This window comes from Enhydra lutris, unplaced genomic scaffold, assembly GCF_002288905.1.
Source record: "Enhydra lutris kenyoni isolate GAN:26980312 unplaced genomic scaffold, ASM228890v2 scaffoldscaffold2, whole genome shotgun sequence".
Lineage (NCBI taxonomy): Eukaryota > Metazoa > Chordata > Mammalia > Carnivora > Mustelidae > Enhydra > Enhydra lutris.
In genome coordinates, this window is record NW_019154086.1 from 96,547,977 (window position 1) to 96,573,043 (window position 25,067).

General features: G+C 39.7%; 1 protein-coding gene across 1 annotated transcript in view; it reads left to right on the plus strand.

Annotated features, from left to right (window-relative positions):
• Positions 1-25,067, plus strand: part of LOC111151830 (junctional adhesion molecule 2) — a 65,246-nt gene that overhangs the window by 18,044 nt on the left and 22,135 nt on the right. Inside the window, exon 2 of the mRNA XM_022510055.1 lies at positions 20,481-20,546. Coding sequence (XP_022365763.1) covers positions 20,481-20,546 — 66 coding nt within the window. The remainder of the gene's footprint in view (positions 1-20,480; positions 20,547-25,067) is intronic.

Here is a 25,067-nt window from a genome sequence, read left to right on the forward strand (position 1 = left end):
CCCACTGAGCTACCCAGGCGCCCCAATGAAGGGGTTTATTTAATGATGATTAGATTTCTTCATAATTTAACGTTTTGTTTTCAAATGGGGAAAAAAATGTACCATACTTAGATGCTAAAATTATTTTGTATGGTGTTCTAAACTACCCCTTTCAGAGTTCTTATTGGTTAGAACACAGAGCTTGTTTTGAAAAGGGGCAAGAAATGGTTTGATATTCATGGAGTTGATTGTATATTATGTATAAAGTTTCTGATGCAGTGGGCCATCAGGAAGTTGCTGGAAGTTTTGAAGAGTGAAGCAGTATACCAAAAGCTGGTATTTAGGGTAAACAATAATTTTGAGCCTTACATACTGAATAGACTTAGAAGAAAAGAGGTGACTATACCTTGAGTATTAGGTAAAAGGGTACATGATTAAGGTAACAGCTGCCAAAATTGTTTAAGAACAGTTAAATCCAAAAGACATTGAAAATAGAAATTGGTAAGATTTAATGGTTGATTAAATATGGGGGACCATCAAAGACATCAAAACAGTAATTTCAAGTTTGTAAATTTGAAGAACCAGAGAAATCATAGTGTTTACATTGAGAAGGAATGATTACTTTGTACATATCAAGAGGCAACAAAATATCCAACTAAAAATGTGTCTATAGGGGCTGCCTGGGTGGCTCAGTGGGTTAAGCCTCTGCCTTCAGCTCAGGTCCTGATCTCGGGGTTCTGGGATCGAGTCCCACATCGGGCTCTCTGCTAGGCAGGGAGCCTGCTTCCTCCTCTCTCTCTCTCTGTGATCTCTCTCTCTGTCAAATAAATAAAATCTTTAAAAAAAAAATGTGTCTATAGAGCGTTGAAAAGAGGATAAAGGCGTAAATCCTCTTGTACCTATCCCCTGTACTTACCTGGTAAACAAAAATAGGGAGATTCACTCTGGGAGAAGACATTCTTGGGGAAAATATAGAGGTTGATTAGTAGGGGCAAAGGACAGAAGTCTGGAGAAGGTGATCAGCTACAGAATATAAAAGATCAGAGACAATGAAGAAAAAGTGCCCAGGGAAATGGTGCACAAAGCAGGGAGGAATTTTGCCAAGTCAGTTATCTGGAGGCCAGAAGAACCAAGGGAGATCAGAGCAAAGCTATGGCTGACCTGAAGGATTAAAAAGAAGACAGATAATTGACTCTCTCTGCTTGACTTATTTCACTCAGCATAATCTCTTCCAGTTCCGTCCATGTTGCTACAAAAGTTGGGTATTCATCCTTTCTGATGGAGGCATAATACTCCATAGTGTATATGGACCACATCCTCCTTATCCATTCGTCCGTTGAAGGGCATCTTGGTTCTTTCCACAGTTTGGCGACCGTGGCCATTGCTGCTATAAACATTGGGGTACAGATGGTCCTTCTTTTCACTACATCTGTATCTTTGGGGTAAATACCCAGTAGTGCAATTGCAGGGTCATAGGGAAGTTCTATTTTTAATTTCTTGAGGAATCTCCACACTGTTCTCCAAAGAGGCTGCACCAACTTGCATTCCCACCAACAGTGTAAGAGGGTTCCCCTTTCTCCACATCCCCTCCAACACATGTTGTTTCCTGTCTTGCTAATTTTAGCCATTCTAACTGGTGTAAGGTGATATCTCAGTGTGGTTTTAATTTGAATCTCCCTGATGGCTAGTGATGATGAACATTTTTTCATGTGTCTGATAGCCATTTGTATGTCTTCATTGGAGAAGTGTCTGTTCATATCTTCTGCCCATTTTTTGATATGATTATCTGTTTTGGAGAAGGCATTTGGGGGAAATTGGAAGGGGAGGTGAACAATGAGAGACTATGGACTCTGAAAAACAATCTGAAGGGTTTGAAGAGGTGGGGGGGTGGGAGGTTGGGGGAACCAGGTGGTGGGTATTAGAGAGGGCATGGACTGCATGGAGCACTGGGTGTGGTACAAAAACAATGAATACTGTAATGCTGAAAATAAATTAAAAAATGATTAATAAAAAAATGATTAAAAATTTTTTTAATTAAAAAAAAGAAGACAGAATTAGCATTTGAATGGAACTTTAGGATTGACAAAACACTTCACACAAATTATATTACTTAATTCTCCTGTTAACATACCTGTGAGGTACCCGGAACTATTTTTATCAAGGTTTCATAAAGGAGAAGCAGAGGTTCGGAACATGTTTAGGGAGACACAGAAGCAGGTCTTAAATAAGTTAGAACTGTTGACTCCAGATCCCATTTTTTTTTTTTTCTATGTGGGAGATGAGGCTACTGGGAACTATAAGGAAAGAGAGAAGGCTGAGGAGATTTTTAGGGGAAATAGAAGGTGCTCTATTCTGGTGTTCACTCTGGCACTATAAAGGCACAGGGAGAAGAGAGGGGAGCCTCTGTCGTACCATGTATGGATTTAGAATCAGCACACAGTATCCTGCAGGGGCACTGAAGGATGACTAATTTTTTTCTGGCATAACAAGAAAATAATTTGAGTATTCCATTTAGAGTGTGGGTGATGGCTTAAATATCTTAATATGTTATTAAAATGCTTTCTGACATTCGGTGTATTTGTAGTGCGGTTTTCTCTTAACATATACATGCCTTCTGTTCACAACTCAAATTGAATTCAAACCAATATTAACCTGAGGGGTAAGCCATTAGCCCGAAATAATAAGTATTTCATGATCTGAAAATATTGTTTAACTAAATGGGAAAAATATCCAAACATGAGCTCATCCAATACTGTTGAAGGATTTATTATCAAATTTAGTCATACTCTAGCATCATAGATCATTTAAAAGGGAAATAGAAAAAGTCCCCATAATTTTCTGGCTTTTTTCCTAGAAGTTAATATCAAAAGAAAAACATGAATATTGTCATAAGCAAAAATAAATATTTTCATATATCACACACTTCCTAAATTTTTTATAGGTATTGACTTTTAAGTTGCTAGGTGCTATCTGATAGTAGGACACGAGGATTTTTTCCCCTCTATTTTGAAATGAAAAATAACTCTTTTAGCTAATTTCTGTGGTACCATTTTGTCATTTCTGCTGTCTTTTACTACTTCCCAAGTTTAGTTTCCATGGAAACAGGATCAGTCAGAAAATATTTGGGACTCTTTCAGAATGTTGAGTCCAAGATTCCTAATTAGGCTTCAGGCACTTGCAGCTTAATTAATATGAGTGTCTGTGTTATATCTTTGAAGGTAACGCAGACTGGGTTAAGATTTCATGATATGTTTGTCTTTTCAAAGATTTTTATTAAAGATTTGGATCAGAGAGCTTTAAAATCATTTAAGTATGTGGCAGAACGTGCCTGGAGCGAAAAAAAAAGAAATATCTTTAGGCATACTATTCTTGACAGTTAAGAATACTTAAGAGACCAATTATCCCAGTTAGATCATCAAAATTGGTTAAACGTTTCTAGCTGAACGTGTTATCCTTTGGAATACAGCATATTGTGAGTAGGCAGAATTATATTGGGCTTAGACTTGGAGCAGGGAGTAATTAAAAAATCAAGAGGTAAGAGAAAATTACGGAATTGAAAAGCCAGCAAACTGTACCAAAACGGCCTCAATAAATCCTGTGTCCTCTCCAATATCTCCTTCGTAGTTTTCTTGTGAGAACAATTACCACCAGTGGAACATGGGCGATCATAGGTTTACCCTTAAAAAATTAAATTTATAGGCCATGTGACATCAGCTGTGTAAGTGGAGAATATTCACTTTGTAATGGTTTCCACGAAAGCTTTCAGGTTTCTATTAGCTGAGTCTGTGTTCAAGGAATTCGATGGGGAGCTACCAATGGGTGTTACTGCCCCAGGGAGTGTTATGGAGTTCTGGGGACCCATTTGATTATCACAGTGATAGTGGGTGCTCTACACTGCTGGGCAGGGACCAGAGCTGATAAATATCTCTGTGCCAGACAGTATTGTAAAATGAAGAACTTCCCTGTGTCCCTCACACTTCATCCTTCATCCTGCAACCAAGTCCCACAGCATGTTCAAATAAGTGAAATCTTTATAATTATCTGAGCCTATGACTTACACCAATTTAGCTGTAAACAAAATTTTTCTTTTTTTTTTTTTTTGCACAGCCTTAATGCATAAGTAAATATCCACAGTGAGCCTGTTTTTTTATTTTCCTGTACCATTTGGAATGGCTTCAGGTCTTTTTCTCTTAAATCCAGTTTAACATTGTAAGTATAGACTAATACCTGAATTCTTCAATATTGTGTATTCTAACGGACTCATGTATAAACATTTATAAATCAAAATATATAATATTTTACTATATATTGCTTTCTTTTCATTTCTCTTTGATATTGAACACTATATTTAGTTTTCCAAATTTTATACATGTTTATATATATTTATATGTATGCATATATACACATATACACATAGAAAATGTTATATTACCCATAAATTTTATTTCAGGATAGTAAAGGGGCATGAAAAATTTATTAGAAAAAGAGGTCTGGGGTGAGTGGGTGCCTCAGTTGGTGACGTGTCTGCCTGTGGCTCAGGTCATGATCTGAGTGAGGATCCTGGGCTCCCTCCTCAGCAGGGAGTCTGCTTCTCCCTTTCCCTCTGCCCCTCCCCCATCCCTCCTGCTCGCGCACGCGCATAGGCGCTCTCTTGCTCGCTCTCTGTCACGCTCTCTCACTCTCAAATAAATAAAAGCTTTAAAGAAAGAAAGAAAAAGAGATTCTGGTAGTGCTGAAAACCAACCAATTAAAATAAATGGATGCAAATTACATGTATTTCATTACTGCAGTAAATTCTTCAGTTTGTGGAGGACAGGAAACTTATATATTCTATTTTTAGGGAAGCAGTTTTTCCCTTTCCAGGGTTCATTTTTAGCTGATACAAGAGAAAAAATTAAATGGGAGAAAAATATTAAAATAATGACTCTATAGAATGCACTGAAGAATAACTGTTCATATGCACCCATGTTTCACTCAAATATGTCATTTTTTTCCTTTTATGTGTAGTTAGAGTGAGGGTAGTTTAGAGTCCTGCAATGTGAAAGTTACTTTTAGATTTTCATGCAAAGACGCTATAAACTTTAATATTATCAAAGAGTTATTAAAGTATCACTAAAGCTTAGTATTGTATTTTAGTTCACCTAGTATTTGTGGGTCTAGTGTGCTGAGCAGTGTGCTAAATTACAAAGATACGTAGTTTATACCATCTTTTTTTTTCCATCTTTAAAATATATTTCATGCTCTATGTAAATATAGTTTATAGTATTTATAATATATACTAAAAAAGTTTATACATCGTATTTGAAGACAAGACCTGTTCAGTTTTGTTTGGAACAGACATTTAATTATCTCTAATTGTGTGTGAAGCATGATGTAGGTACAAATGTGTCACACAGTTCCTAACAGTGTCAGGTTTCTAATGCTATTCAATGGAAGACACAGATATGCCAAAGATAGTTTATAATAAAAAATAATAAAGGCTTCTAAAACGTGCTGCATCAGATAGAGAAGGTCTATGTACAGAATGATAGAAGGGACTGGGGAAGGCTTTGCCTTTCATGATGTTTGAGGGGGCACTGGATTATCTATGGAAGTTCCCCATTTGTCAGGCGAGGGTTGGAAGGAGGGGATTCCAGGGACAGTGGAGGATGGAAAGACATGAAGTGTTCAAAGAGCAGTGGGAGCCCTCTGGGGGTGGGGGAGGACTTGAACACAGAGTCTGTGGGGGTCAGTGATTGAGGGGGAGGCTGGAAAGACAAGCCAGTTCTGAAAGGCTATTTGAAGGAATTTGGCATTCATCCTGAAGGCAAGGGGGAAGCCTCTGAAGGAAGCTCAGTATGATCAGGTTGTGGGCGCTTGGGTGGCTCAGTCGGTTAAGCGTCTGCCTTTGGCTTAGGTCATGATCCCAGGGCCCTGGGACCGAGCCCCACATCAGACTCCTTGCTCAGTGGGGAGTCTGTTTCTTCCTCTGCCACTCTGTCTCTTTCAAATAAATAAATAAAATCTTAAAAATGAATAAATAACCAGATTATATTCTGAGAAGGTACCTCATGAAGGAGAGAAGCAGATGAATTGATACTTGTGCACATTTGTGTCCATCTTTAGCAATTTCCCTCCTGAACCAAAATTTCCCTCTGCCCCCGAAAGCTAGTTTCTTCCCCGTGCTCAGGATGATACTCCTCCAGTCTCCTTGGGTCCTTTGTTCCATGTTCACTTATCTTCATTGCCAGCTCCCAATCATGGGCTGCAAACATGTTCAAGCCTCTACAGTTGCCGTGGGAAAGAGCTCACCATGATCCTGTAATGAAGTTCTTGAATCGGTGATCTGTATTTATCTCCATTTTTGTAATGACCACTCAGCCCACTGCAGAGAGCTCCCTTCCCATGCCAATATCTGCCACTACACTGCTATCATTGCATCACCAGTGATTTACTAGCCTCTAAATTCACAGCTTACTTTCAGTTAAAACCTTACTTGACCTCTCTGGAACATCCAATATTGTTGACGCTCCCTCCTTGAAAGTCTGCCCACCCCTGACTTCCATGACATCATTCTGCCCTAGTTTCTCTGATTACCTCTTCTCAGTCTTCTACAGAAGTTTCCCTTGGGCTTTATCCTCTCTAACTCTACTCCACTGTTCATGCTCTAAGTTATAGTTCTCTTTGGAGAGTCACAGTGCTCCTTAGCATGCCAAAGGCTCTAATAACCCCTATATTAGAGAATTTTAACTCTTTTTTTTCCAAGGATTTTATTTTTAAGTAATATCTACACCCAACATGGGACTCGAACTTACAACCTCGAGATCAAGAGTTGCCTGTTCTGGGGCACCTGGGTGGCTCAGTCAATTAAGCATCTGCCTTTGGTTCAGGTCATGATCTCGCTTCCTGGGATGGAGCCCAGCATCAGGCTCCCTGCCTGAAGATGAAGTCTGCTTCTCCCTCTCTTTCTGCTTGCTACTTTCCCTGCTTGTACTCTCTCTCTCTCTCTCAGTCAAATAAATAAATAAAATCTTTTTTTTTAAGATTTTATTTATTTATTTGACAGAGGGAGAGAGATCACAAGTAGGCAGAGAGGCAAGCAGAGAGGGAGGAAGAAGCAGGCTCCCTGCCAAGCAGAGAGCCCGATGTGGGGCTCGATCCCAGGACCCTGGGACCATGACCCGAGCCAAAGGCAGAGGCCTAACCCACTGAGCCACCCAGGCGCCCCAATAAATAAAAAAAAAAAAAAGTTACATGTTCTACCAACTGAGCCAGTCAAGCACCCCCGCTTAACTTACTAACTGGATGTTTCCCAAACCTTTATGGCCATGGAACCCTCATCTTTCTATAAGACACTAAAAGTCAGAGGCCAGTCTCAGGGAGAGGAGACAGGAAAGTAGCATCAGAGATGAGAACTGGGAGAGGATGTTGTTGCAAAAACTATCAAATGTGACAAATCATAGAAGGCTATTTAATTTTATCAAAGTGGATTTTGTCAAGATGTTACTTAGAGTTTTGATAGGAGAACTTTTTTTTTAAGTCGTTATCTATTTATTTATTTGACTGCGAGAGAGAAGAGAGAGTGAGGACAAGCAGGAGGACAAGAGGAAGAGGGAGAAGTAGGCTCCCTACTGAGCAAGGAGCCCTTGCCCTGGTGCTCTGACAGGAGAACTTTCTAGAAGTGGTGAGACCTAGGAGAGGCCTTAAAGATTGGATAGAATTTTAATGGAGAGGAGACGGAGCCTTCACTCCTGTGCACACCTCCCCTCCAAGTGAAGGCTGTGTGAAAAGGATAAGGAAGACTATCCGTTGTCCTTGAGGATATAGTTGTGGCTCAGAAGAGGGTGTTTGTTAAGGTTTAAAGGGGAGCGACTGACTACACAAGGTTGTTCTAGGTCACTATTCTTGGGATATAAATGACTGTGAGCATTTTAAAAAATGACAGTGTATTGCTGAACCTCCAAAAAGAACTAAGATACCAAGCACCCTTGTATTAGACACCCCCAAATTAATTTATTACTGTAATTCAATATGATGCTTGTATTGGAGTTCTCCAGAGAAACAGAACCAATAGGGAGTGGCTTTAAATAAAAAGACTTATTTTGAGGACTTGGCTCATGGGATCAGAGAGGTGTGGGCCAGCAGGTTGGGCCAGCAGATTGGAGACCCAGGAAGAGTCAGTGCTGCAGTTCAAGGCCAATGGCTGTCTGCTGACAGATTTCCCTCTTGCTCAGGGGAGGTCATTCTCTTGTTCTGTTCAGGCCTTTGCCTTATGGGATGAAGCCCACCCATGTTATGAAGGGCAATCTGCTTTACTCAAAGTCTAGCCACTTAAATGTTAACTTCATCCAAAAACACCTTCACAGGAACATCCAGAATAATGTTTGACCCCGTATCTGGACATTCTGGCCCATCCAAGAGGACACAGAATTAACCACAACGCTATTTTAAATTATATATTAAAACTTTTAAAACAAGTAGTTTTACTTTAAAAAATAAAACCTCTCACCGTGGGGTGCTGAGTGGCTCAGTTGTTAAGTGGCTGCCTTTGACTCAGGTCATGATCCCAGGGTCCTGAGATGGAGCCCTTCATCGTGCTCCCTGCTCGGCAGGAAGCCTGCTTCTCCCTCTCCCCCCACCCCCCACCCCACTTGTGTTCCCTCTCATACTGTGTCTCTGTCAAATAAATAAATAAAATCTTAAAAAAAAAAAAAAACTTCTCACCTTGTGTTATTAAAATTAGAATTTTTAAAATGGATATTTTAAAAAATAGGAACAGTGATTTATGGCTTTAAAAATCACATTTTAGGTAACTCTTCCACATACTACATACTGCTACTACTATGTACTTTTTTGCTGCAGCACAATATGAAAATTAATTCTGCACAGTGATGTTGTGATGAAGTGTTTTTGACTTCAAAATTAGCTGCTTCAGAATCTTTCACTGATTAATTTTGTGCAACTTGTCCCTTAATTCAAAAAATTAAGCATAGCTCTTTATATTCTGTTTCCATTTTCTCCATAATTAACTTTGTTTCCATTCATTTGGCAAATAGTTGCTATTATCTACTACAAATCAAGTAATTCTTGGCCCTGGGGGTATAGATAAGAAAATAAAGCTCCCTGCTTTCAGTGCATAAGTACATCATATAGTGTGTTAGAAGGTGATGGGTTCCATGGAAAAAAGAAAAATCAGGATTAAGGAAATCAGGGAGTTTGGAAGGAAAAAGTTCAGATGGAGGTAGGGTTGCAATATGGAAGAGGGTGGCCAGAGTAGACTTCATTAAGGAGGTGTTTGTCCTCTGAGCAAAAACTTGAAGTAAGAGAGTTCATAGACATCTGAAGGAAGAGTCTTTCAGGCAGAAGGAACAGTCAAACTTGGCCTATTTTGAGGATAAGCAAGGAGGCCAGTGTCCCTGGACCAGAGAGGGAGGAATTGAGGAAAGGAGGTGGAAAGGAAGCAAGGCCAGATTGCATACGACTTCCAGGCCAATATAAGGGTGTCTACATTGGGGAAAATGGATAACTGATCGAAGGTTTTGAGCAAAAGTGCCATGATCCAATTTAGTATTTTAATGGATCTCTCTAGAATGCATTGAAATTAGATTTTAGAGGGACAGGGTAGAGTAGAAGGCCAGTCAGGAGTCTGTTGCAAGGATCCAGGCAGAGATGATGGCGTTCCAAGTGGTGGCAGTGGACATAGTAAGAGATAGTTCTGGATGCATTTTGAAGGTAGAGCTAATAGGATTTGCTGATGAATTGGATACAGGCAATGGTGACTGGAATCATTAAGGATAAGTGCAAACTTTTTGGCCGGAACCACTGAAAGAACAGAGTTGCCATCATCTGAGTTGGGGTAAGTGGGGCAGATACAGAAAGAAAGATGAGGTTTGGACATAGTGTTTGAAATGTCTGTTAAACCTTTAAGCGACAGAGTTAAATAGGCATTTGAATCTGAGTCCAGAGTTCAACAGAGACGCCTCGACCGGAGATATATATTTGGGAATTGTTAGTATCTGGGGGTGTTCAATGCCGTGAGTCTGGATGACCACATTAATGGAGGAAGCCTAGGCAGAGAAGAGGAGGTGACCAAGGTCAGACCTGTGGGAAGGAAAGCTAGGAAGTGTGTGGTCCTGGATGCTAAGTGTAGAAGGTGCCCTCAGGGTGAAGGGCGGGTGAATTGTGTCAATAAAAGTAGTTAGGGAAGGCGTCACCATCGTTTATCGTGTTTTACAGATGACGAGGCAGAGCCCAAAGAGTCTGTAGCTGACCCTAATGTGTCACAGCAAAGATACAGCGGAGGTCGAATTTAAACCCAGGACTTGCCACTCTGAGCAGCCGCTGTAATGAAGACATCATGTTAATCATTTAAAGAAAGGAGAAAAATACAGAACCCTGGCAACGCATTCTCTATGTTTGCTATCCATCCGAATACATGATTATTGCGGAATCGTTGGTAAAACACTACGCTTGCATCGTCCCATTGGATAAAAAGCGCTGTTGGATAAAAAGCGCTGTCAGGTGAGAGGGGAGAGCTGAGAGCTGAGAGGCGAGTATTTGTAGAGAATCTACTGCATGCCAGGAAGTAGGCCAAGCAATTACATGCTTTATTTAATCTTGTAACCCATTAGGGAAGGCGCTGGTAGGTTCATTTTACTTCAGTGGAAACTGAGGTTTGGAAGCTTAAGGCTGTAGCTTGCCCCAGACGATGTGACCAGTGATTCGCAGCACCCGCACCGGATATTCAAAGCTGGGGAGTCTCCTTTCATCTCTGTCAGCTGTAACTTCCTGAAGACAAGGAACGATTCTGTCCCCAGCTGTGATGAAGCCTTGGGCCACCTTTATAAGAGATAACCCTTTCTTCACCCATCTGGACTTTCATGTTGCTTTTTGTTTGATTTCAGATATTTAATCAAAAAGCCAAGCTGTTGAAAATGGTGCTGCTGGTGGTGGTGCAATGCTGTTGAGTGCTTTCTCCCATTGGGTGAGAAGCCAGGTCTGACACCACCTCAGCAAAGTAGGATGTGCTAGGGTTACCTCTACAGCATTTCAAAATATCTGGTGGATTTTGTGACCAATGCAGTCCTCCTCATGTGACCTGGGACATCCGACAACAATTTCACTTGATTTTTTGGTGCCAGTTACACTTTTAGACACCATATTTGGACACAGTTATCTTTGTCCATTTTGTAAATGCTTCATCTGAAAAAGTTTCAAAAATTGGGTCTCTCCTGGCACGTGCTCATTTCCTGACCTGCTCAGGATGCAGCTCAGATTGGAATGTAGGCAGATTGTTTTAGTTTGCTAGAGCGAAAATACCATAGGCTGGGTGGCTCAGAAACAAGTATCTATTTCTCGCAGTTCTGGAGGCTAGAGGCTAGAAATTCCAAGACAAGGTGCTGGCAGATTCCGTGTCTGGTGAGAGCCTGCTTCCTGCTTACCAGCCGCCGCTCTCTTGTTGTGTCCTCCGGTGGCTGAGATGGGGATCTCTGGAGTCTCTTTCATAAGAGCGATATTCCCATTCTTGAAGGCTCCATCCATGACCTACCTCATCATCTCCCAAAGGTCCCCACCTCCTAATCTCAACATACTGGCCATTAGGATTTCAACACACGGATTTGAGGGGAGGAACACAAACATTCAACCCATAACACAGATTTTCATTAAACCATTTCTTTTACTGGTCTAGGTGATTGACCCTGACGAGTTGGTTTTGGTGTTGAATGTGTAGAACCAGTTTTGAAATAAGAAGAGTGAGTCAAGAAACTGTCTTTATGGAAAGAGAGGGGGAAATTATAGTTCCTGCTTGTAAAGCACCTGAGAAATCAGGGTAATTAATTCTGAGGACTCTTACCTGACAGTTGTAAAATATGACAGCTAAGCACTGCCAAACCATTGTTTCTATGGTCGGCATTTCAAAATAAATCGTTCTTGTTCCTTTGGCTTCCTGAAGACTAATCAAAGGAAACGTGAAGCAACAATAAGCTGGGAGGGTTTCCCTTAGGTTTCAAATACCTTCTGGAACCATTTATGGTAATATAATTTAATTAGTAACATAGGTATGAACTGGAAGGGCAAAAGCTTTTATGAACCATCCTCCAGCAGGAGAGTTGAAAAAATAAATTCATACAACCACCATATTTTAAGAGTGAAGTTTAAGAGGGAGGGAAGTGCTAAGTTGTTGGTCATATAAAATCCTTAGTATTTTGAAGGTTGAACTATTAGGCAGTGAACTCTGGAGATCACTTTCTTTACTATAAGTGGTCAAGTCCAGAAAGCTAAATAAACTCATTAATAAGAAGAAGCCCATCATTTTGTGCAAAGATAACTAGAGCCCTCACTAAGAAAGATTGTATCTTGGGATGCCTGGTTGGCCCAGTGGGTTGGGCCTCTGCCTTCAGCTCAGGTCATGATCTCAGGGCGCTCGGATAGAGCCCTACATTGGGCTCTCTGCTCAGCAGGGAACCTGCTTCCCCCTCTCTCTCTGCCTGCCTCTCTGCCTACTTGTGATCTCTCTCTGTCTGTGTCAAATAAATAAATAAAATATTTAAAATTAAAAATTAAAAAAAAGAAAAAGAAAAATTGTATCCCAAAAAATCTGATCTTGAAAGTTTTTTGTTTTTTGTTTTTTTAGAGAGGGAGAGTGTGCAGGCACGCTGGGTTGGGGAGGGGCAGAGAGAGAGAATCTCAAGTTTACTCATGCCAAATGCAGAGCCCGATGCGGGGCTTGATCTCACAATCCTGAGATCATGACCCGAGCTGAAATCAAGCATCGGATGCTTAACCGAATGAGCCACCCAGGCACCCCTTATTCTTGCAAGTTTTACAAAATGTGCACCCATTGCTAGGCCCTCCCACTTCACCACCAAGGCCTCTGGAAGTGCTCATGCAAGGGAGAGTCCCAAAACTTACGCCTCATTAAATTCACGGTCAGTCCTCCTTCCTTTATGTGTTTATTCATTACATTTTATAAATCTTCCGATTCAAAAAAAGATTTAAGACATTAGCAGTGCTCTATATTCCTCTGAGAAATGCAAAGATAACTTCATTTGCAGATTATAAATTTGACGGGTTAGGAATATTAGAGAATATGTTTGACATTTTGTGCTGATCCCTGTAAAACTCAATTTGTATCCATTACTGCATGTTTGTGCTTTCAAAAATGAAAACATGGGATGCATCAAAGTGGTTCCCCAAATTCATTCAGTAAAGCAGAAAAATAAGACACTGGAAGTACCAAGAGCTTAAAATAAACATCTATGTAGGCTCAGTGTGGAAAGAGCTTGGTAGATGGTAGAGTTCTACTGACATATGTTACTTAAGTGGATTTATACGTATCAGATGACTGCAAAATCACCATTTCACTATCCCTGAAACACACAGCTGTGTGTATCAGCTGTCAGGCTGTTTTGCGCAGGGATTCCCAGACTCGCCTACCTTGGTGATTCAGAACCAGGGTTCAGAGCGCAGATTCAGAAACCTGCTTTGAACTCTCTGTCCAGAGCTGATCAAAACTCTGGAGAAATGATCTTTAATACCTGCTCTCAAAAATTATTTATTTGAGGGGCACCTGGGTGGCTCAGTGGGTTAAAGCCTCTGCCTTCAGCTCATGATCTCAGGGTCCTGGGATCGGGCCCCACATCAGGCTCCCTGCTCAGCGGGGATCCTACTTCTCCCCTCTTTCTCTCTGCCTGCCTCTCTGCCTACTTGTGATCTCTGTCTGTCATATAAATAAAATCTTAAAAAAAATTATTTATTTGACAATTATACTGGTTTGTTCATTTCTACTTAGAAATATAATTGTCAAATACTGGCGATGGTTCTGGACTTTCTATCTTGAAAAACCATACTGAGATTTAGGAGTTAGTCTCTGCAATGTCAGATTAAAAGGCAGGGAATAATCTTAAATTAAAATGTCACTGAGCTATCAAAGCCTGATGTGCCATCTGTAGTAAAAGGATGTGCCGGGGCACCTGGGTGGCTCAGTGGGTTAAGCCTCTGCCTTTGGCTCAGGTCATGATCTCAGGGTCCTGGGATTGAGCCCCGCCCGCATCGGGCTCTCTGCTCAGCGGAGATCCTGCTTCCCCCTCTCTACCAATCTCTCTGCCTGCTTGTGATCTCCCTCTCTCTGTCAAATAAACAAAAATTCTTAAAAAAAAAAAAAAAAAAAAGGATGTGCCAAGACACAGTCCAGACCACATGAGTCAATTAGTGAGGAGAGACACTCAGGTTTATTATCTTTATGTTTTCCATTTTAGTATTCTTTACCTGAACACCATGTGTCTATTTTGATATCTGACTACTTTAGTACTGATTTCTTGTTTTACACTAATAAAGTTTTGGGGCCATTGCTTCTTGGCATCTTAATCTTAGGGAGAACCAGTCAGAACATCCAATGGTCACCATCCCTGTCTTCCATTGAGTGTGTGATTTTTGTTAGCATCAGTTTTGGAAGATGACATTCCTGCATCCTGTCTTGAGAATCTACTCGATTTGAGTTGACTGTTGTCATCTATCTAAAATCTATAGTTAACGCCAGTGGTGAACAAATTGTGTGTGGCTGAGATTGTCACTTGGGGAATATTAAAGAAAGATCTCAGAATCCTAAAATTGCTTGTTTCATGTCCTCGTGGGGAGTACCTGGTGAGAAATTGAGCTGTTAATGGCTTTCTGATACCACAGGACACTGTTAAATTCGAAGATGTGCTTGAAGAACACTTTAAAAAAATTTTTGAGAATTTATTTTACTGTAAGAATTTAGTTCCCTTATTTCATTTCTATCTAATATCACCTCCCAAATTTAATCATTCAGCTGTTTGGGTAACAGAATGCCTTGTAAGTTTTCCTAAATTTACTAAAGCATATAACTTATATGAAAACAACTGTGGATGCAATTCTGAAATACCGTTCTTTTAGAACTCAAATGACTTAAAAACAAACAAACAAACAAACAAAAAAACAGAAAAGAGGAGGAGACATACCATTTTTGTTCAGTATTTAATAAATATACAAGTGTTATTCAAATTACTTGTCCAGTCTCCATAAATATTTGCCCATTAACAGTTTTCTGTTAAAATGACAATTCATTATATACTCTCTACACAATATCTTTACCCTAAAGATTGAAAAGGGTGTGAAGCCATCTTCAGAGCGTCTGACAGAGTCGTGTTTGGTATGTCTTTCTCCGCAATGCCTTGTGCCAATCTGAGAATGGGGGGGAGGGGGGAAGGTCTGTGGAACCAGAGTAACTAGATGTAAATGTGTATCTTTGCTTCTCTGCATTCTAGCGTTGTGACCCTGAGCAAGGACCTCTCCCAGTCGTCACACCTGTCCAGTGAGGATTTTAACACAGAGGAGTCACATCTTACTTAGATACTAGGTTCTTAAGGGGAAAATTTATTCATAGTCAAAATCACTCTTTAATTCTTTAGGTCATCATTAACTCACCAGAACACCAGCAACGGGTAGCTCCAAAGCCAAGCACATTTTTTATTTTTCCTTGCATTTCGGTATGGTTTCCCTTTCTCTCATTGAAAGGGCCTGAAGGATTGCCTGGGTGGCTCAGTTGGTTTGGCAACTGACTCTTGGTTTTGACTCAGATCATGATCCCAGGTTTGTGGGATCTAGTCCTGCTCTGCGCTCAGCGGGGAGTCTGCTTCTCTCCCTCTCCCCCTGCTCACATACGCTCTCTCTCTCTCTCTCAAATAAAGAAATAAATCTTAAAAAAAAAAAAAAAAAAAAGGGCCAGAATGTCCAGTGTGAGAGGCTAGAAGGACAGGTCTCTGTTTCTTTCTGTCTTCTTCTCCCTCTCCTTCCCCCTCCATTCCTCCTATCTCCTTCTCTCTCCTTCCCTCTATCCTCTCCCCCTCTCCCTACTCTCTAGACCTACTATGGTCGAATCATAGTGAGATAGATGAGTATATTAACCTAACTCCTGATTCCTACTTCATTGTGATACATTTTACCCTATAAATATTTATCCATACTAAATACTTAAAGTACTCTACATCAGAAACTAATAGTACATTGTAGGTTAATTAATTGAATTTAAATTTAAAAAATGCAAATATAAAAAAAGCTTCCTTTTAAAAAAAATGTAAAAATAAATAAAAATAAAAAGTCTCCTTTAAAAAAAAATAAATACTGGGTAATATTATTTTATCTGTTACTACTAGCCCTGTGCATCTTTTCTATATTTGTTAATACAATAATTATTTATTAGTGATGGTCAAAACCACATGGCTATTAATTTTCATTTTTGAAAACTTACAAAATAACTCATATCCATGGTTTTTATAACTTGCTTTTATCATGGTACTCTGTAATGTGCTCCTCTGTAACACATCAATTTTCCCTCATCATGTTTCCAATTAAAAGTGTTACTTTAAATACTACTCTTATAGTAGATTTAAAAATTGTGGTATAAATATAAATATTTATTCTTAGTCATACTAAATGATTCTTAGTCACACGAGAATATTTTAGATGATTGATAGACAACATAAGAAATTTTATTCTTAGAGTTGAAGGTAAAGAAACACAAAAGATTTTGTTTGGTTAGGATTACTTGACTTGGAGTTGTTAGCAGTTATGGAAATTATCATCTCTTAACCTCATTTTATGAACTTCTGCCCATGATTTTGGAACACACCCAAAACTATTAAAGATGTTTTGTAGCTAACTTTAAGACAATTGTTGACCTCAACTAGCAGGCCTCCATGACGATTTTTTGTTTGTTTTCTTTTTTAACTCACTCTGGAAAGGTGAACAAAAAATAAAAATCAGTCAAGAAAGGAGCCAGCAGAGACTCTTCCCAACATCTGCTAGTGAAATGTTGGTACAAAATCCAACATTTTGTTTCATAAAGTCATTGGGTTCAAGTTAAAAAAATACACACACACACACACACAACTGAATTCTAAGACCAGAAAGGCTAAAAACAAGAAAGAAATCTTATAATGTATAATTATTTTTTTAAGATTCAGAACTTTCTGTTTAAATAAGTTCATCATAGGTGACCACACATTTTAAGTGGTTTTACTTGATTAAAAAGCAAACCTTGAAGTAAATAGAACCAGAGGAAGCAGCATAGCTAGAAAACACTTAAAATCACAGAAATAAATATTCAGGTACCAAGAAATAGTACCTATTTATTAATTTACTAAAACCAATCCTCTTTATAATTGCTTTGCGTTTATAGTTTTGTCAATTCAGCGAATCCTCTTTTTTGGTGTTTGGGACTTTTTTTTTTTCTATTCAAACATATACATATGAAAGTTCTGAAGAAATTAATAAAATCCCTGAGTTAACAGCCATTTTTTACATAGAACTTTTAAAGTGATTTTTGAAAATTTAAGAAATTTTTCTTTAAGGGTGTTTTAGCAAGTAAGAAACTGGAACTGAGAAAAGGGGAAAATATTTGGACCCAGTCCTAAATCCTCCAATGTCAGGTTGGACTAACATTCGCCTCAAATGAAAGACGACCCAAGCCGGCCGAAGAAAATAAACACTCTCAGTAGGCAATGCAGGGTTTGAAAAGTTCAAAGATATGATGATGTGGAGGGAACAAAGATTATCTTTTTCTATTTTGCCCAGATTTTCCCCTCAACTGGTTTCTAGGGAATATGAGTCTTCATTGTTCTGTCTAAAAAAATCAACGAAAAGAGTTCAAAAATCACAAGAAATGCCTGTCACAATCAGAACTTCTCTGAGGGCACTAATTTACACATTGCTAAAGGAGAAAAGAGGCTTTTTCAAAGTGTGCTTTGAAAGTTTCACAGAATAATGATTTGGAATTGGAATCATCGGATAAACGTTCCGCGATCGTGTCATTTAAATGTAGGTGTAACACAGAATGAACGCAGGAGGTCCTGGCTTTCCTGGCTTGGCAAGCTTAGTGTCTTCCCTCCCTCTGGCTCTCTGAAGATCTGGACCTCTTTACGCTCTACAAAATAAAACTAGGGAAGGAGAGGAGGAACTGGAAAAGAAAGGCATATGGGGTGAGGGTGGGGTTCAGAGGATTATGGGACATAGTCTGGTATGTGGCAGAGTATATGGAAAAGGGAAAAGGCGGATACTTAAAAAGTTGGCTTGGACCCATTCATAATTTTTTTTTTTTTTAATACACAAGCAAAAGTTGTATTTTGAAATCACTCTTTGGTGACCTGACATCTAAGACTGGGCCACGTAGGTCCCTTTTTTATACGCACAGATTTACAGTTGTCAATAAAAGCAATCAGCCCAGTTCTACATTCTTCGCAATAGACACCAGCTTCACTGATTTGTCTAGTGAAGAGGTTTGCAATTTAGAGATATAGAACCTGAATAGTTGAACAGTGTTAGACGGGAGAACTAGACACTTAAGGCCTTTAGGTTTCTAAGAGCTTTCATTTCATTCACAACTATATTTGCTGTCCAGGCTTCTAAGGGAGAGAAAAAGAGAAGAAAAGTTATCCCAAATAGCATGTATTCCTAAGGACCAATGAAGTCTTAGCACAGTGTCATAATTTACATGTCAGTGTCCCTACAGACGAATAAATCAAAGATGGCGTGCTATGTGAAACACTTTTCTCTCCTTCCCAGAAGTGTAATACATTATTTTATACCCAAGAAATTCTGATCTCACAGGAACTTTTTTTTGAACTCATGGTTTTTTGGTCCTTCTTTAGTCTCTTTATTTCTATTCCTGGTTCTTCAAAGCAGCCTCACTGTTAAGTATAAAGCAGTGGTTTTCCACCAAGTGTGATTTCTCCACCCCCACCCCCTGGGGGCGTTTGGGAAGGTCTGGAAACATTTTTGGTTGTCATGACTTGGGTTTGCCATAGGGGAGATGGAGGTTCTATGGGCACGTAGTGGGCGGAAGCCAGGGATACAACAAAACGTCCTGCCGTACCCCGGACAGCCCCCCACAATAAAGAATGAGCTGGTTCTAACTGTTAATAGTGTCAAGATGGAGGAACCTCAACTACAGCCTCCCTGAGGAGATTACCATGACGTGCAACTTCTCCAGTTACCACCGCCCAGCTTCCATCTTCCCATTGTGCTTCAGAGCCAGTCCTTAGCCTTCATTATAACCACCAATTTCTCACCATATCCCATCTTCATTAGATCAGTGGACCTTTCCACCTGGCATCCTTGCTAATCTGCAGTGCTTCCTCATAGGTCAGCTTGGGGGGAAGCACGATGTAGGGGCTGGTGTAGTCCTACAGTAATAAACTACTTGGGCTACTGGATGAGCTCAAATCCCAGGTCCACCACTTACTACTTGTATAACCTTGACCAAAATTTCTTACCCTTTCTGGGTGTTTCCCCACCTGCAAAACAGATGGATAAATAATGGTACTGGACCACAGAGACCACAGAGAATTGTTGTGAGTGTTCAATGAGTTAATGTTTGCAAAGCACTGGGAGTGTTGCCTAACACCGAAGTGTTTAATAAATGTTAACTGTTGTTGGGGTCCCTGGTTGGCTCAGTCAGTTAAGGGTCTGACTTTTGGTTTCAGCTCAGGTTATGCTCTCGGGGTCATGATCCCAGGGTTGTTAGATCGGCCCCACATCCATCGTGGAGCTTGCTTAAGATTCTCTGTCTCCCTCTGCACACTCCACCACCCCGAAATAAATAAATAAATCTTTTAAAAAAATGAAATTTTCTATTTAACTTTATGAAAGTGATGATGATCTCATCGTCGTTGTCATATTATTTTCAGATCACATTAGCCACCATAATTGGTCAGTCATTTCAATCCTATAGACCATTCCTGGAAAAATCATTGAAATGTTTGGGAGAAAAATAAAGATGTTCTGCTTGCATTTTTCATCATATGTGTATATCCAAGGTTTATATACAATATATGTTATATGTACCTTTCCTAGTCAAAAATACGTTAAATGACCCATTTCTATATGATGTAGGCGTAATCAGGGATAAGTTTGTAAAGCAACTTAAACCCTTAAATAATTAGCCTTTATCTTAAAGGGGATATACCTTAAGCGCTAGAGCATATTGGGCTAAATTAAGGACAAAGCCGCCTGGGGCTCCTGAGGGGCTCAGTCCATTGCATATTGTTGGACTCTTGGTTTCAGCTCAGGTCATGATCTCGGGGTCCTGGTATCTAGCCCAGACTCAGGCTCTGCACTCAGCGGGGAGTCTGCTTCTCTGCCTCTCCCTCTGCCCCTCCCTCTGCTCATACTTTCTCTAAAGTAAATAAATATATCTTTAAAAAAAAAAAAAAAGCCTTCCACAGTCAGGCTTGTCAGATTGTGTTGTCTGTCCTGGGGCCCTGACAGATCCATGGGTTTTGCTTTGGGAAAGGAGGGCAGAAAACCACAATACAGAAAATGGAAGAGACGTAGATAGTTTGACTTGGTTTTTCTTATTTTGATACTTTAAAACTTATGGGTTATGCATGTGTGAAACAGTCAGCAAACTTTAGGCCAGTTTTCCTTAATGTTGCATTCCATTCAAACATTTGCAAGTGGTCTTTGGTGCTATTTTAATTATTCTATCTGTTTTAATCTTTCAGATCATAAGGCCTATGGATTCTCTGCCCCAAAAGACCATCAAGTGGTCACAGCAATAGAATATCAAGGTAGAGTAACTTATGCTTCTCACGGACTGTGTTGTTCAAATGACTCACAAGTATGACGTGTGTGATGTTATCTATTTGTTGGACTATCCGCCTTCCCTCACACTAATTCTTCCTTCCGAAGTGTTGCTCTGTGCTGGAGAACTTTCTCCACCGCCTCAGTGGAAATTTTGGACATTCGATGAAAGACCCGATGTACAAAGAAGGCCTCTAATTGCGTATATTATCTGCAGCAAAGCAGATCTAATTTGTGAAACTGGTAAATGGAGGTCCTGCAAAGTTTCCAGCCAGCTGGATATGGTAAATGGAAATTAATGCTGCAAACCCCACTCTACTTCATGATTTTTGTTTTTGTTTTTTTTGGGGGGGGGTGAGTCTCTTTCTTTTTTTTTTTTTAAGATTTTATTTATTTATTTGACAGAGATAGAGAGAGAGACAGAACACAAGCAGGGGAGTGGGAGAGGGAGAAGCAGGCTCCCCGCTGAGAAAGGAGCTTGCTGCGGGTCTCGATCCCAGGACCCTGCTGCGGGTCTCCATCCCAGGACCCTGGGATCATGCCCTGAGCCAAAGGCAGACGCTTAACTGACTGAGCCACCCAGGCACCCCTCTACTTCATGTTTTTAAGATGACATTAATATAGCCTATTTGGGGGTGCCATCTTGTTATATATTTAACTTTTTAAATATATTTACAGTAGGGAGTTGTTGTTTAATGGGTATAACATTTCACTTCTGCAAGATGAAAAAGTTCTAGAGATTGGTTGCCTAACAATGTGAATATACGTAACACTAAATTATTAAAAATCATGAAGATGGTAAAAAGTTAAAAAGTGTTAAGATGGTAAATGTTAAGATACATATATTTAACCACAATTTAAAAAAAAAAAAATTTAAAGCCTCTAATACCCAAGGAAAACTTTATAAGGGCTTTTATAAGTTTGCTTCAAATATTGACCACCTACTACTGTTATGAAATCTCTTTTACCCAGAACACAGTAATACTAGGCAACTGGAAGATTTACCATATCCTAAGTGTGATGCTCGTTTGAGCCGGAGATTGTAAACATTTAAGAAACAAGTGTCAAATGTGTCTGAGCTCTTGTCTTCAGGCACATCTTAGGTTCCTGGAGTTGGAAGAGATAGGTTTGAAGGAAAGAGACAAAGATAAAGAAGAGAACTGTGGGTAGGAAGAAACTAAGTAAATTAGTATTTAGCTAGGACTTATAATAGTGCCCAGCCCACTGTATTACAAGTGCTTCATCAGTAAAAATATGCTACAATAAGAATTAGCCTGCCATTCACAAGTAACACATCACTTGATAACAAATTACTGGAACAACTATTTCAATTAATGAAGTCCTAATCTATTACATGATAAAGCTCAAAAACACTCGCTCTTTATCATGAATTAGTTTTAAGTGTAAAGACATGGGAAGAACAAATTAATGATTGGGAGTGATGTAGGTCTATGAAGCACTTGTGGAGAGGATGGACAGGGCTGGACATGGTGTTGAAAAGGAGACCAGAAAGGCCAAAAGAAGGACCATGCAGTGAGAGGGAAAGATGGGCCAGGACTCTGTAAGGACAAAAGAAGTGAATTGTCCTACTCTGTACTTTCCTGAAGGTTCTCACTGTAGGGCCCAACTGGTACTATGAATATACATCCCTACCCCTCCACCACCACCCAAGTCCTATGGCATTTTATCTCAGTTAGGATGCCAAAGTTATACTCTACAGTCTTACATTACTTAAAAAAAAAAAAAAATAAGTAGTGAGGTGAAATTCACATAACATAAAATCAGCACATTCAAGTGAATGGTTCAGTGGCTTTTAGTACATTTACAATGTTGTGTAACTCCCACCTCTGTCTAGTTCCAAAAATTTCCATCACTCCAAACTAAAATCGTGTGCCATTTACATTATTTTCTAATGAGTGTTTTCTTTTTAATACTAAAAAATCCTTCTTTAATTTATTGCAGCCAAATGTTTGTCTTACTCCTGAATAGGTATTTTTTATTTTTATTTATTTTTTAAAAGATTTTATTTATTTATTTGACACACAGAGAGACATCACAAGTAGGCAGAGAGGCAGGTACAGAGAGGGGGGGGAAGCAGGCTCCCCACTGAGCAGAGACCCTGATGCGGAACTCGATCTGAGGACCCTGAGATCATGACCTGAGCCGAAGGCAGAGGCTTAACCAACCCACTGAGCCATCCAGGCGCCCGATTTTTTATTTTTTGTTTGTTTGTTTCTCCTCTGTTCTTTTTAATTAAGAATTATAGGGACACCTGGGTGGCTCAGTTGGTTGAGCATCTGACTCTTGGTTTCAGCTCAGATCAGGATTTCAGGTTCCTGAGATAGAGCCCCACATTGTGGGGCCGTTGGTGGGGGGAGGGGTCCTGCCCTCAGCTGGAGTCTGCTTCTGTCTGTCTGCCCCTTCCCCCACTCACATGCTCTCTCTCTCTGTCTCTTTCTCTCTCTCAAATAGAATAAAAAAATTTTGAAAGAAAAAGATGTATATTCTGATTCTATTTTATATGTGCCCCAGTTGTTCCAACTTGGCTCTCCTTAAAGCAAAAATAAATTTCTATCTTCTTCCACATTTTTAGTAGTAACATATTTCATGCAGTGGCTTGATTTTAGTTAAAGTCTAAAATATCTTGTGATTTGTGTATATGTGTAGGTATGTTCCACCTCATTCATTTCTTTTCCTTTTTTTTTTTTTTTTTTGTCTCTTGTCTCTCTGATGTCAACAAATCATGAATTAATTCCTTCTTTGCAGTACTGCTGTTTTGTATCACTTCCCATAGTGGTGCCAAGAACAGAACGAGACCGAAGTGAGAGCAGCTTTGCTAGGCTTATAAATTATATGAGCAGCCTCTAGGCAGAATGTCCAACACTGCGAGCTATGAATCAGTTTAATAGCATGCTTTTCTTCACAGAAGTAATTTCTTGGTAATTTTTCAGAACTGTGTTGGTTGTAGCAATTCTATTTTTGTATTACATAAGATTTTGATGATTTTTAACTTGAGCACAGAGAATAAAATCAGAAGATAATTAGCAGTACAGAATCCTAGAAAAATTAAAATTCACAGTGATTTCTAGCGATGTGATTCCTAAAATGACTGTTTTGCTACATGAAAATATTATTGCTTATATGCTTTTTCTAAATGAAAGAAACATCCTTCCTCGACCCGAAGGAAACATATTTTTGGGAATGAAATGATCATCTTAACAAAAGAACTTGAAGCATTTTTATGCTTTAGTATGCCTTGTTTTGCGAAAATAGGAGTTATGTCTGTATCCTATCCTGCTGTCTCAAAGGTACAGGTTTTAGCTCAAATTTGAGTGATTCTTAGGTAAATTTGGGTTGTAGAAAGCAAGGATTTCTATCATGTCAAGGCGTACTTACAACTACAACTAAAAGAAGTTTCTCAGGGGTGAAAGCAATAATAACCATTGATGGCACACACTATGTACGAAGTACCACAGACACCCAAGTGTATCAATAATGTATTCCCTCACTTAATCTCACAATGGCTTCATGAGATGAGTACTGTTATTTTCTTTCTTTTTACAAATGTGAGGATATGGATGCCTGGGTGGCTCAGTCGGTTAAGCATTTGACCTCGGCTCAGGTCATGATCCCGGCATCCTGGGATTGAGCCCCCCTCATCGGGCTCCTTGCTCAGCGGAGAGCCTGCTTCTCCCTTGCCCCTCACCCTGTTTGTGCTCTCTCTCTCTCTCTTTCCCCCATCTCTATCAAAATAAATAAAATCTTTAAAAACAAACAAACAAATGTGAGTATAATGTTCAAAAACAGTAATTTTCCCAACAGCACACACATAGTGTATGGCGGAGGTCTGACTCCAAAAGGCAATGCCTGAAACTACTACCTTATGGTATAATAATCCTAAGGGCTGCATACAAGATTATGCTGGTCATGCATTTTCACTGAAAATAGAGAGGAGAGTCCATGGTAGCCAACTTCTCAGTTCATCTGGTTCTTTATCCTCGGATGTTGACCCCATGATTTCAGCTGACTTACTGACCCCCAGTTATGGGGGTCACAGTGTTGGCACCTTCAGATCGAGGCACTGACTATGGTTTTGCTTGGAGTGTCCCAAAGAAACACATGGTGAATTCCAACTTCGAATTCTAGGAAATATGTTCTTACATTCTAAGGAATCCTAATTATTTTTTTCAGTCTTTAGTCAAATGGATCACTCTCTAAATGAGTTGAAGTCTGACCACTCAGGTGTTTTGTAATTGCACACTAACACCCCTGTTCTACTAAGCAGAGTAGAGTACAGCACTCATTACCTCCCGATGTAGCATTTAATTCACTTTATGATTTTTCTTTTAAACAGTTTTTTTTAAGATTTTATTTATTTATTTGACACACAGAGAGAGAACACCAGTAGGCAGAGAGGCAGGCAGAGGCAGGGTTGGCAGAGGAGTGGAAACGCAGGCTCCCCGCTGAGCAGAGAGCCCTACACAGGGCTTGATCCCAGGACTCTGAGA